Raw genomic sequence first — 13,564 nt, 5'->3', positions numbered from 1 at the left:
TTATATTTCTTGGTTTTAGATGGTGGGTTTTATAACACTGGGGAACAATTGGTTTTTCATTTTTCTGTTGCATGAGGTTTTAGAACTGTTTCTATATATTTCTGCATCGCTGATTCCAAATCTGAAATTCGTTTTTTGATGCATCCTCTAGTTTTTATGCAATTTTAATTTCTTTTTGTTACGTTTAATAGCATGCATTGGGGTTTTTTTTGTTTTTTTTTTGGTATTTTTCTGAAGTTGGAAATGGGTAGGCAGTCAGACAGACTCCCACATGCGCCCGACCGGGATCCACCTGGCATGCCCACCAGCGGGTGAAGCTCTGCCCATCTGGGGCATTGCTCTGTTGCAACCAGAGCCATTCTAGCGCCTGAGGCTGAGGTCATTGAGCCATCCTCAGTGCTGGGCCAACTTTGCTCCAATGGCGCCTTGGCTGCGGGAGGGAAAGACAGAGAAGAGAGGAAGGAGATGGGGAGGGGTGGAGAAGCAGATGGGCACTTCTCCTGTGTGCCCTGGCCAAGAATCGAACCCTGGACTCCTGCACGCCTTTCCGACGCTCTACCACTGACCCAGCCAGGGCACATGCATTGGTTTTTAAAGTGGAGTTAAAGGGCAACGACTCTTGGATGGAACATAACCACAAGGCAATTAATTAACTTCACTTTTACATAATTGTAGTTGTTTTTAAATGTAAAAAATTTTTATCTGATAAAAACAGCCTCTTATTTTCTTTTAAGATTGAATCATGGCTTCTTCAAGTAGGCATAAATGTAAGAATAGTCCTGACATCTTCTGTTATATATGTGGCTGTTACACACTTCAACGTCAAAGGCGCAATATTTCATCATTGTGACACGTGCATATATTGCCTAATTTCAAGTTCCCTTTGGTGATCAAGACAAGAATTGGGCTCCTCATATTGTGTGTCATAATTGTGAGGAAATGCTTCATGACTGGACAAAAGGAAAATGCAAAGGAATGCCTTTTGGTATTCCCGTGATTTGGCGTGAACTTAAGGACCACAGCAGTGACTGTTATTTCTGTCTGATCCATACAAAGGGCATTGGCAAGGAAAAACGGCATATGATCGCATATCCTAATATTTCTTCAGCAATACGACCTATCCCACACTCTGAGACACTCCTGGTTCCAGTTTTCAATGGTTTTATTTCTTCTAAGGATGAAGAAAGTGAACATGGTGATTAAGTGTATTTTGATAAGATGCATGAGGAAATGGTTGCAGAATCTGAAGGGTCTTCTTCTGATGCCAAGCAGTCATTAACCCCTCAGCAGTTTAGCCAACCCCAATTGAATGACTTAGTAAGAATGACATAAAAATTGTCCTTGACTTTCTGAAGTATGAGGAGCATAACTATTTGTGTGGATCTTAAAATGGTAAATTTCCTGCTAGGACAACAGAGAGGTTCATGAAGTATCCTTGCTTTCTGTGTTTGTGGGACAGCCACGCTTGGGAGAAGCATTGGACACAGAAGGAGTGCCCAAAATGTGAGGCTCTGGAAGTAGGGATGCAAGATATTGTGAATGAACTTGTAGTTAATCGAGACAGGATCATTTTTCCCCCACTTCACATCAGACTTGGCTTAATGAAGCAGTTGGTTCAGGCTTTGAATAGAGAAAGTGAATGCTTTCAACATATTATTTCTGCTTTTCCTGCCTGGTCTTTTGAGAAGATAGAAGCAGGTGTATTCGATGGACCTCAAATTCGAACCCTCATACATGATGAAGAATTTGCCAGGAAGATGAATAAGGAGGAGAAAGCAGCATGGCAGTCTTTTGTGGCAGTTACAAAGAACTTCCTTGGCAACAAAAAAGCAGAAAACTATGAACTTTTGGTTCAAAGGATGCTGTTGGCTTTCCGCGACATTGGATGTAACATGAGCGTTAAGATTCACTTCCTGAACAGTCACCTTGATAGTTTCTCGAAAATTTTGTAGCTGTTAGTGATGAGCAGACTACTGCTGGAGCATCAAACGAGATTGTCCTCAACAAGTACACAAACTCAAGAGCTACAAACGCACATTTTTGCCTGGTTTGAATTTAAATAAGTTTTGTGCAAATTTTATGATTAAAATAAGTGTTTTAATATGTTCTATTTTGAAATTGTAGACAAATTCTGATGCGATCATATCTTTTAGTGTATTAGTGTCTTTACTGCATTATATAATTATATTTTCATAAAGATGATGCCCAAGAAGACATTCTACTTCATTATGTTAAACTGAATGTTGAAAATTTTACAATAAAATGAAAGCCTAGGTCCTGGCCGGTTGGCTCAGTGGTAGAGCGTCGGCCTGGCGTGCGGAAGTCCCGGGTTCGATTCCCGGCCAGGGCACACAGGAGAAGCACCCATCTGCTTCTCCACCCCTCCCCCTCTCCTTCCTCTCTGTCTCTCTCTTCCCCTCCCGCAACTGAGGCTCCATTGGAGCAAAGATGGCCCGGGCGCTGGGGATGGCTCCTTGGCCTCTACCCCAGGCGCTAGAGTGGCTCTGGTCGCAACAGAGCGACGCCCTGGAGGGACATCGCCCCCTGGTGGGCAGAGCATCGCCCCTGGTGGGCGTGCCGGGTGGATCCTGGTCAGGCGCATGTGGGAGTCTGTGTGACTGTCTCTCCCAGTTTCCAGCTTCAGAAAAAATACAAAAAAAAAAAAAAAAAAAAAAAAAGCCTAAAATCTTGAATTGCAAAAAAAACTAGCTTACAGAGAAAAACTAATGTCAGATTTAAGATCAGCACACTCGAATGAGGTGAGAACAAGTTTATTTGTGAATGCAACAAAAATTTTGTTCCCCAGTGTCAGTGAACTAGAATGATACAAAATTCTTACTTGGAAATTCTTTGTATTTGTTTTTGACAATTATGTCTTCATAGTAGAAAATGATTGTTATCCTGTTAGTTCACTCATCAGTTAAAAAAAGAATTTGTGGTTTACTTTCTTAATGTTTATTTATTTATTTTGAAAGTGAACTTGTTTATTAAATATGTACTTTCTTAATGGTGTTGGTATCTGAGTTTAATATGAACAACTTCAGAAAGAATAGAAAATATTTGGGAGAAAAAACATTCCATTTTACATTAAATTTGTTTTCTGCTTTTCTCTATCATTATATGATTCTTGCTTTCCCATCCCTCTAAAAATTTCTTAATGTTTTTGAAATGATTAGTTTCATTTAAAATAAGAAAATTTAAAGTAAGAAAATTTAAAGTTAGAAAATTTAAAGTAAGAAAACGAATGTATATTGTTATTTTTATGTTTTAGCCTTGATCCAGAGCAGAAAGAAATGTTAATTGAAGTAATTGAAAAGCTTCTGAAGGATAAAAGCACAGTAAGTAGTATATTTTTATGTCAAGGTAAAATTGTTGACATTTTCATATGCATATGACTTATTGGCTGGTAAGAAAGATCTTTTAGAAATGTGCTTATCTTCTCTTTCTTTCTTCTCAGCTCCCATTCTTTGTATGTAGTGATAATGAGATCTAGGAATAGTGAGGATCCATGAGTTTTTTGAGCAGAGTTCTGGAGGAGCTGGTATAAGGGTTTCTTTGATGGAAGCTTCTTTACCCACCTATATGGCTCAGTTATTGAGGTAGATGCCAGCTCATCTTAGGATGATATCACCAAGGAGCATGTATACCTGTATATAGCAGCTATCCAAATATAGTAGCCACTAGCCCCATATAGCTATTATTGAAAGATGCAGCATACAGTTTTTTGGAGAGAATGTTAAATGTGCAATTCAGAGGAATATGTATTATGCTGTTGTTTGGTGGAGTATTGTATATGCCTGTTAGGTTTAATTAATTTATAGTGTTGTTCAGGTATTCTGTTTCTTTATTTGATCTTCTCCCTGGGGGTTTGATCCATTTTTGAAAGCAAGAGTATTGAAGTTTACTACTATTGTTATATATAGCTGTGTATTTCTCCTCTAATTCTGCCAGTATTTATTTTATATATTTAGGAACTCTGATATTTGGTGCATATATATTTATAATTGTTTTATCTTCCTTTTGTCATTATAAAATGTTCATTTATCTCTATTTTTTTCATTATAAGTATAGCCGCTTCAGTTTTTTTGTGGTAGCTGTTTACGTGATACATTGTTTTCCTTGCATTTACTGTCAACCTGTTGATATTTTTGAATCTCATTTGTGTCCTTTGCAGACAGCACATAGTTGGATTTTTTGTGTTTGTTACAGTTTTCTTTTTTTTTTCTTTTTTGTATTTTTCTTAAGCTGGAAACGGGGAGAGACAGTCAGACAGACTCCCGCATGTGCCCGACCGGGATCCACCCGGCACGCCCACCAGGGGGTGACGCTCTGCCCCTCCGGAGCGTTGCTCTGCCTCGACCAGAGCCACTCTAGCGCCTGGGGCAGAGGCCAAGGAGCCATCCACAGCGCCCGGGCCATCTTTGCTCCAATGAAGCCTTGGCTGCAGGAGGGGAAGAGAGAGACAGAGAGGAAGGAGGAGGGGGGTTGGAGAAGCAAATGGGCGCTTCTCCTATGTGCCCTGGCCAGGAATCGAACCCGGGTCCCCCGCACGCCAGGCCGACGCTCTACCGCTGATCCAACCGGCCAGGGCCTCTTTTTTGTTTTTACTTTATTAAAATTTATTTTTATTTTTTTATTAATTGTGTTTATATAGATTCTAGTGTTGCCCCGAATGCATTTCCCCTTCCCCTTATTCCCCTCAACATCTCCCTTACTCCCCTCCCAACAGCGCCCTCCCTCCTTCCCTTCAAGTTTATCCCATCCTTTCATCCCCTTTCCCTCTGTCCTCTTTTCCTTGCATTTACTGTCAACTGTTGATATTTTTGAATCTAATGTGTGTCTTCTGCAGACAGCACATAATTGCATTGTTTTGTGTGTTTGTCACAGGTTTTTTTTTTTTGTATTTTTCTGAAGCTGGAAACAGGGAGAGACAGTCAGACAGACTCCCGCATGCCCCCGACCGGGATCCACCCGGCACGCCCACCAGGGGTGATGCTCTGCCCACCAGGGGGCGATGCTCTGCCCCTCCGGGGCATCGCTCTGCCATGACCAGAGCCACTCTAGCGCCTGGGGCAGAGGCCAAGGAGCCATCCCCAGGGCCTGGGCCATCCTTGCTCTCCAATGGAGCCTTGGCTGCGGGAGGGGAAGAGAGAGACAGAGAGGAAGGAGTGGGAGGGGGGTGGAGAAGCAAATGGGCGCTTCTCCTATGTGCCCTGGCCGGGAATCGAACCCGGGTACCCCGCACGCCAGGCCGACACTCTACCGCTGAGCCAACCGGCCAGGGCACAGTTTTTATTAGAAATATATACACAATGTGTATGCAAAGCCTTAAATGTTCAAGTTAATATGTTAAAATATTAGTAGTAATTATTTTACTGTTTGGATTTTGTTTTTTAATCCAGTTTCGAAATATGTGCCTTTTGGTTAGATTATTTAATCCTTTAATGAGTTTTTCACTACATAATTTTAAAAATACTGTATTATACAGGATGGGGCAAAACTAGGTTTACAATTGTTCATATGGGAAATAATATAATAATTAATAAATAATAATATAAGAATAAATTGCATTTCACATACTCACAATTGTAAACCTGCTTTTGTCCCATGCTGTACATGAGATTATAATTGGAATTTTATTTATAAGCTATCCAGCAATTTTAAAAAAAATCTATAATGTAGGCTTGACCAGGCAGTGGCACAGTGGATAGAGTGTCGGATTGGGATTAGGAGGACCCAGGTTTAAGACCCCGAGGTTACCAGCTTTAGTGTGGGCTCATCTGGTTTGAGTAAAAGCTCATCAGCTTGGGCCCAAGGTCGCTGGCTCGAGCAATGGATTACTCGGTCTGCTGCAGCCCGACGGTCAAGGCACATATGAGAAAGTAATCAATGAACAACTAAGGTGTCGCAATGAAAAACTAATAATTGATGCTTCTCATCTTTCTTTCTTCCTGTTCGTCCCTATCACTCGCTCTGACTCTCTGTCTCTGAAAAAAAAAAAAATCTATAATGTAGCAGATATTTCTTCTATAATCTTTGGTATAATGTAGAAAGTAAGCAAATATAGTTTTGCATGGCATATATTTCTCTGCTTCCAGGACCCAGATATGCAATCAATATTAATTGATATTCTGGTTATCTTGAGTTCAGTAATAGTAAAAAAAATTTAGTTTCTTTTATGTGTAAGGCATTTCTAAGTACTGTGTAAAATATAGTAAGATATACAAGATAACAGATCTTTTATTTTAATGTAATTTACCTTGATTTCTGCTACATTATATACTAAATGAAATTTGTGGCATAGCCTAGGAATGAAATCTCCATGTATAATTTGCTCAGATCTTTCCAAACAAGATACATCACATTTAAACACTACATACTTTGGAATTAGACAGAATTGGATTTGTGCCTGAACTTCTGCCACTTAGTAGCCATGTATTTAGACATTATAATATAGTTTCAATTTCCAAATTTGTAGGAATTTTAATATCTAGTATATAAAGGTTTTGTGTTGAATGAGTTGTTGGATATAAAACCCTCAGCACAGTGCCTGACACCACTGAATAGGGGTTAAGAAATATTTCAAATAAGAAGTAAATATTCAGAAAAAGAATGTAAAGGATGGTTTCTTTGTTAATTTGGAATGTGTATACTTGACTTCTGACCATTTATTTCTAAAATACAGTAGAAGAAACATTGACTACTTGTTCAAAGTAGGTATTTAATATTTGCTAAATGATTATGGAATTTATTCCATATATTCTTGGTGGTAGAAATTAGGTGTTTACTTTTTTTTAATGTTTTGCTTCACAAAGGTAGAAGAGGTTTATCTTTTGGGGACTTTAATGGTCTATCAGTATGTGGCACTCTTTTTTTTCCTAAAGTATTATATATGTTTTGAAAGTTAGGAATACACATTTATTTTCCTATCTATATTAAACAGCAATAGTTTATACTCTAGTTCCAGTGTAACAACAGCACAGGGTTTCTTTTAACTTCTCTACCTTTAGTGTTCTTTCTCCAACATTAAGGAATGTGGCTCCAATTATCCACTGTTTAGTTATTTGCTTTGTTCCAGAATGCAGAAGTGTTGTTTCAGAATTGCTAACATGTACCTCTTTGGAGAGTAGTAGGATGGAGACAACTGAGTTAAGTATTAATATAGAGTTGCATCTTAACTTGGTCTTACCACTTTTATGCTAGCTATTATAAATTGAAATTACTTTATCGTTATATCATTGAACTTGTTATATTGGTCTATAAGAAAGTTGTTGATTTGCTGTATGGTAATTTTATATACTGCTGTACTGATTTTTTTATTTTTTGATTTAGTTTTGTTCTTCATTCTCAGTGGTTTATTCTAGAAAATGAATTGTATCATCTGCAAATAAAAGTTATTGTACTTCCCTTTTTCTAATTCCTATGACTAATTTTTCATGTTCAATTATATTGGCTTATACTTTTAGTACAGTGTTTAATAGTAGTACAGAAGAAGGTGGGCATCATTAAGAAACATGCTGACCCTGAAGATTTTCTGTTTCTCTTTGATATATAATAGTTTGACATGGTGTCTCAGGGTTACATGAAGTGGATCAGATTTTTTTCTGCTACCCAGTGAGCCTTTTAAAAATGTAGATTCAGAACTTATAGTATGTCTGAAAAATGGTGGTTTTTTTTTTAATATTGTAGTTTTGAATTATTAATTCTGTTCAGTTGTTACTGAAGAGGAGTTTCAATTTTATGTAACTTGGATCATTTTGCTTGCCTTATATATTTTTAAAATTTTTTGTTGATTTGAGACAGAAAGAGGGAAACAAACATCAGCTTGCTGTTTCACTTATTTATATATTCATTGGTTGATTGTTGTTTGCGTCCTGACTGGAGATTGAACCCACAACTTTGGCATATTGGGAAGATTCTCTGATCAATTGAGCTACCTGGCCAGAGTCTCCCTGCCTTATATTTCAACCACTCTAAACTATGTTATTTCTTTCTTTACCTTGTTTTCATTCTCTTGGTTCTTTTTCTACTTTTTTTTTAATATACCATATTAAATTTTCATTCAACAATTTTTTTCAAGGATGCCTCCAATTTAATCATCATATCTGATTTTTTTTTCTGTTTTTTGTTTCCCTCAACTTCTGTTTTATTTCTTCCTGATGTTTTTTGTTCATTTCTGTTCACTGTTTTTGAATCTCTCACATTCATTTTTCTGATCTTTGAGGGTGCTTCTTTGAGGGTGCTTAATTCATTTTGGAATGTGGTATTTCAGTTTTCTTTTTCTACACTATTGGTTATTTTGTTGGTGATTTTCATCAGTTGAATTGTTTTGATTTTCTTTTTTTTATGCCCATTGTAATATTTAAAAATATTTTAATAGACTTTACTGAGGTGACACTGGTTACTAAAATTACATAGGTTTCAGGTGCACAATTCTAAAACACGTATTTTGTACACTGTATTGTGTGCTCACCACCCAAAGTCAAATACTTGTCCATCACCATTTATCCCTCCTATACCTCAAATTGTTGTGATTTTCATTTTCTGTTTTCAGTACTTACAGATTACTTGCCTTTTTACATTTTTTTTGTATAGGGTTTGTGGTTTGAGTATGAGGTACTTTGCCAGATTCCTAGTTCAAGAGTGACCTTTCTGTCAGAATAGCAATGTATGTTTTTTTAATTAGGTAGTTTTGTTTTTGCAGTATCCATGGGAAGGGATGTATGTCTTAAGATTATTTTGATTATTGTTTTTAGTTGTGGGATCCTAAATTTTTTGTCTTATTTTTCTTTCTGCCACTTTACTGTTCTAAAGTGCTCCTCTTCATCTACCTCTTTTAAAGCCATTTTCTCCTTGAAACTTTCCAAGATATCCTCATTGAACTCCACTCCCCCTTCCCCCAGTGAATTTCTTCCTCATAGTCTGCTCTGATCTATAAGGAATCTTTCACAGTATTTTCACATTAAAAGTCCTATTTCTGCCCTGGCCGGTTGGCTCAGCGGTAGAGCGTCGGCCTAGCGTGCGGAGGACCCGGGTTCGATTCCCGGCCAGGGCACATAGGAGAAGCGCCCATTTGCTTCTCCACCCCTCCGCCGCGCCTTCCTCTCTGTCTCTCTCTTCCCCTCCCGCAGCCAAGGCTCCATTGGAGCAAAGATGGCCCGGGCGCTGGGGTTGGCTCTGTGGCCTCTGCCTCAGGTGCTAGAGTGGCTCTGGTCGCAACATGGCGACGCCCAGGGTGGGCAGAGCATCGCCCCCTGGTGGGCAGAGCGTCGCCCCCTGGTGGGCATGCCGGGTGGATCCCGGTCGGGTGCATGCAGGAGTCTGTCTGACTGTCTCTCCCTGTTTCCAGCTTCAGAAAAATGCAAAAAAAAAAAAAAAGTCCTATTTCTCCTTCTGTTGTTGATTTTAGTTACCTCTTATGTCCACCACCAACTCTCGTCTGCTTTTTCTTGGCAGTTTCTTCAGATTCTCATAGAGGTCTATGTGAAAATTTGTGAAAGATAACTCTCTGGGACTGAGAACTGATTTTTCTAGTTACATATAATTTGGAGTTTGGAGATTCTCTGTGTTTTAGTTATGCCTAGGACATACATTAGGAGATTCAGATTTACCCAGGTACCAATAGTATTTAAATTAGTTTTGTTTTGAGAATGTTTTCCGGTGTTTTTTTCTTTGTATGATTATAATCTATTATAGAAAGATTACAAATATTCTGATCTCTATATATTGATACATATTTATGGATCTTATTATTACTTTTTGCTTGTTGCATGTAATACTTTATTGAAGGAAGACAGATATATTTTTTTCTCTCCTTCAAATTAATAATGTCAGCATTGGCATTTAAAATCAGTAAGAATTCCATATTATTTTTGTTTAAAAATTTATGACTTAGAGGATGACATCAGAGTAATGGTGATATGAGAGATACCCCTGATCTCTCTCCTTGAAATTTTAGCAAATTGAACAATTATAATGCAGAGAAACAAATGCAGCTGGGCTCGCAGGTGTGCCTGAAAGATCCATGCACCAATTGGACTCAAGGTGTTTTTTTGTTAGAGTTTTTTTGGTTAGAGTTCCTAAAAAATTCCCAGTTGAATGAACCAGGTCTAATTTATTTTCACATTTTGAAAAGGAATGTGTTTCCAGCAGGAGCTTCTTGTGATTGTTGTCATGATGCCATTGCTACTATTGATGAATATAAATTTGAATGGTGTTAATCTATTTAAAAATTTTCTTTATTTAACCTCTGTTGATTTTGAGAAATACCTCCTGTTGCTTTTTTTAGCCTAAAGGAAGATTTTCTTACAGTTGAGATCTCAAAGAAAACTAGTTTTATCTATTACATTTTAAGGAAAGGTGGAATATAAACATATTAAAATATAATAGAATGCCTTTTCCCTTTTATTAGAGAAAGACTAGTGCTTCCACAAAAAAAATCACTTTAGATTTGGGATTATAGTTATGGTAATATAACTCCTTATGTTTAGCATTTTAATGTTACTTAAGTAACTGTTGTCTGAATATATCTGTAAAATTTAAGAGCTATTAATAGAAATCTCAGAACTATTGTCAATGAAATGAAAAGGGAATATTTTATCTACATTTTACCATCCCAATCAATTATTACAAGTTTCCTTTATATAATTTATTTTATATTCCTAGATTTACCATTGTATCTTATTTTCTCTGTTTAACATATTCTGAATACTTCTTTACTCCAAACTTTTCTAATGTTCAGTTATTGATTTATTTCTTAAATTTGGAACACTTTTTCTTTTTTAATGTAGAAATCCATATTTGAGCAATTTAAGCGTAACAGTGGACAGTGTCTTTTTTACTTAGAACACCTTAAAAGCAAGCCAGTATTTATTTATTTTTAGTTTACTTTTAAAGAAATCCTTTTGATGTCATTTAACTTTCTCATAGAAAACAGTCTCTAAGGAAAACAAATTTGGTCTATGACTACGAAAAACCAAGTTGTTTGTTTATATTTTTTCATGAGAAATTTTTCTCTCAATTTAGCTGCAATTTGATGGTTAATGAATATATTGGTAGTTCATAACTAAGCTGTTGAGTAAGACCATTGTATAAGTTACTGATTTAATGTTGTTAAAAGCCTCAGTGTTGTGGGCAAAACTCACCTCTGAGTTTGTACAGATGTTTTGTTGTGACAGATCTATTATCCAGCTATTAGAAGATAAATGGCTGATCTTTCCCATTTTCCATGCCTCAAGAAAATTGAAATAAGAAGGGGAATATCATTTGGGCTGTATGATTAGGGCAGTTTGGATGGCCATTAATTTAAGAGAAGAAAATCTTGGCAGCATTGGCCAACTTATACCATATTATCAATCAAACCTTGATGCACTTCTTGTGATGACCCAGCACTCTCAGGTTTTTGCAACGTTAATTAGAATTCATGACAAAATAGATTCAAGGAAACATTTTGTACCCTTCATAATTTTATAGAAAATTTATTGTTATTAGTGGAACCATTTGCTTAGTGTGATTTTTTTCATTACCAGCTTGTCAACTAGCATAGATAATCTGGAGAAAATATGAACTCTGTAGATGGGCTGTCACTTTTGTTGATGGTTCATGTAGTTTACCTTGGAGCACAGCTAATGGTTGAAGTTCATAGCAACAGCACAGAAAAACTTGGCAACCAAGGGAAGATAAATGAACCATTATATTGCTTTAATATAAAAAATACATAAATGGAAAACTGCATTTGAATTTGATGAGCTCATTGCTAGCTTTGTTGGAGTGATTTATTTTTCTCCTTATATGAAAAGCTACTGTTGACACAGTAAGATGGAAAGTAACTATCTTTTTTTGGGAAACTGATATGTTCGGTTTTAAAATCTGAGTAGATAATTTCACTTTAATTCTGGGGATTTTATAGAATATTGAACATTTAACAGACTAAAATGATCAATTCCTTTGGTAGTGTTTTAGCCTAGGGTAAGTTTGTTGACACCAACGAAATATTTGAAACAGTTTGTTTTAGTTTGTGAAGGTACTTTTTTCCACATTCTTCCTATTTATTTGTTTCCTTAATCTTTATTTGTACTTAGGTAATTATTAATATTTTTTCATATTCTTTGTTAGTACTTAAGAATTATTTTGTATCTATAACTCCTGGTTTAATAAATTTAATACCATGTGGTAACTAATTTTTTTTAATTGTTTGGTATCAGTTAAACAGTTTGAAATAATCTCTAGGCTTAGGCAAAATAAGGATTTTACATAATATTTCTTAAATTTAAATTTTTTGGAATTACTGTTTTAGTTCCATGTATTATTTTATTCTAAGTAGTATTTATTTTTATACTTGAACATCTAGATTGATATATAAAATGTATATAAGTATAGTTATATTTCATAATTACTATGTTATTCTATGGTTTGATGCCATAACTTAATTGTTCTAAGAGATTTTTATATAATACTAATTCTGTCCTTTTGAAATATGATTATCACAGAATATAATTTTTAAACAGTGGTTCATGCAGAAGATATCAAAATATAAAGTTGAAAACACAAACTTCCTTTCCCTATCAGTAGCAAATAGAAAATTATATATATAATACATTTTTACTTATTTCACACAAATAATCAATTCTTTACTTTTTCTATTGAGATGCATACATGCTGAGACCAGCAGGCATCAGTACATGGGCAGGGCTGGAGTCAATAAATGCAGCTTCACGTTTATACTGATCGGTAATTCATAAAATCCCCACAGGAATGAAACTTGTTTAGCATAATAGCAAGTCTATATTCTGAGCTGTTTTCTTTCAATTGTATTATTGGTTGCATATTAATAACCTAAATGTCAGCCAAATAGAGGGACAAACATTAAAAATACGAATATCATTGTATCTAATATTTTTCAAAAAGTACCATTTCAGTAAGTTCTATTTCTATTTAATTGCTTATTTTAAGTCATTGGGGAAATTTTAGAACCTGAAAATGAAGATCCCTAGTGTTCAGAAAGAATAAGATATTAATTTATTTTTTCAAAACCATTTTATATTGTTAGCTAACTGTACATGTATCAGTGGCACATATATAGAAATATTTGTATATTGTATATTTTGCTTAGCTTGTACCTTAATGCCAAAGAAAGCTTGATTTTACAACTTTGTGAAATCATGAGAATTCAAAAATAGTGTTTATGGTTCATTAATTACTCTCTGAGAAAGCTGTCTTTTGTTGGTAATACATTATTTCAACTTATGCACATTGTTACATAAATGATAAAAGTGTACTAACATTTTAGCCTATGTTTTCTTTGAAAATAAATTATATTAGCAAAAACAGGTGGGTTAAAATGTTTAAGATAGTAAAGTGTTTTTGATTCAAAAATATTTATGAATTTCTTACATACATTTTAAGATAAATTCATTGTGAAATTATTGTCATTCTCATTGTAAACTGACATGATGTGGTCCTTATTGTCTTGATTCTTTTTCTGAATATTGTCATATATTAAATAATGAATCTATATATTAGAATATAGGTTAGCTCTAACAATGAAAAATGTACATGATGAATA

At 35.6% G+C, this 13,564-nt stretch overlaps 1 protein-coding gene across 3 annotated transcripts in view; it reads left to right on the top strand.

The window, feature by feature from the left end:
- AP3B1 (adaptor related protein complex 3 subunit beta 1) overlaps window positions 1–13,564 on the top strand; it is a 318,239-nt gene that overhangs the window by 72,376 nt on the left and 232,299 nt on the right. For all 3 annotated transcript variants that reach the window (XM_066273625.1, XM_066273623.1, XM_066273626.1), the window contains one exon: window positions 3,272–3,338. In XM_066273625.1, coding sequence (XP_066129722.1) covers window positions 3,272–3,338 — 67 coding nt within the window. The remainder of the gene's footprint in view (window positions 1–3,271; window positions 3,339–13,564) is intronic.

Source organism: Saccopteryx bilineata, chromosome 4, assembly GCF_036850765.1.
Source record: "Saccopteryx bilineata isolate mSacBil1 chromosome 4, mSacBil1_pri_phased_curated, whole genome shotgun sequence".
NCBI lineage: Eukaryota > Metazoa > Chordata > Mammalia > Chiroptera > Emballonuridae > Saccopteryx > Saccopteryx bilineata.
This window is presented reverse-complemented; position numbering and strand designations above follow the sequence as displayed.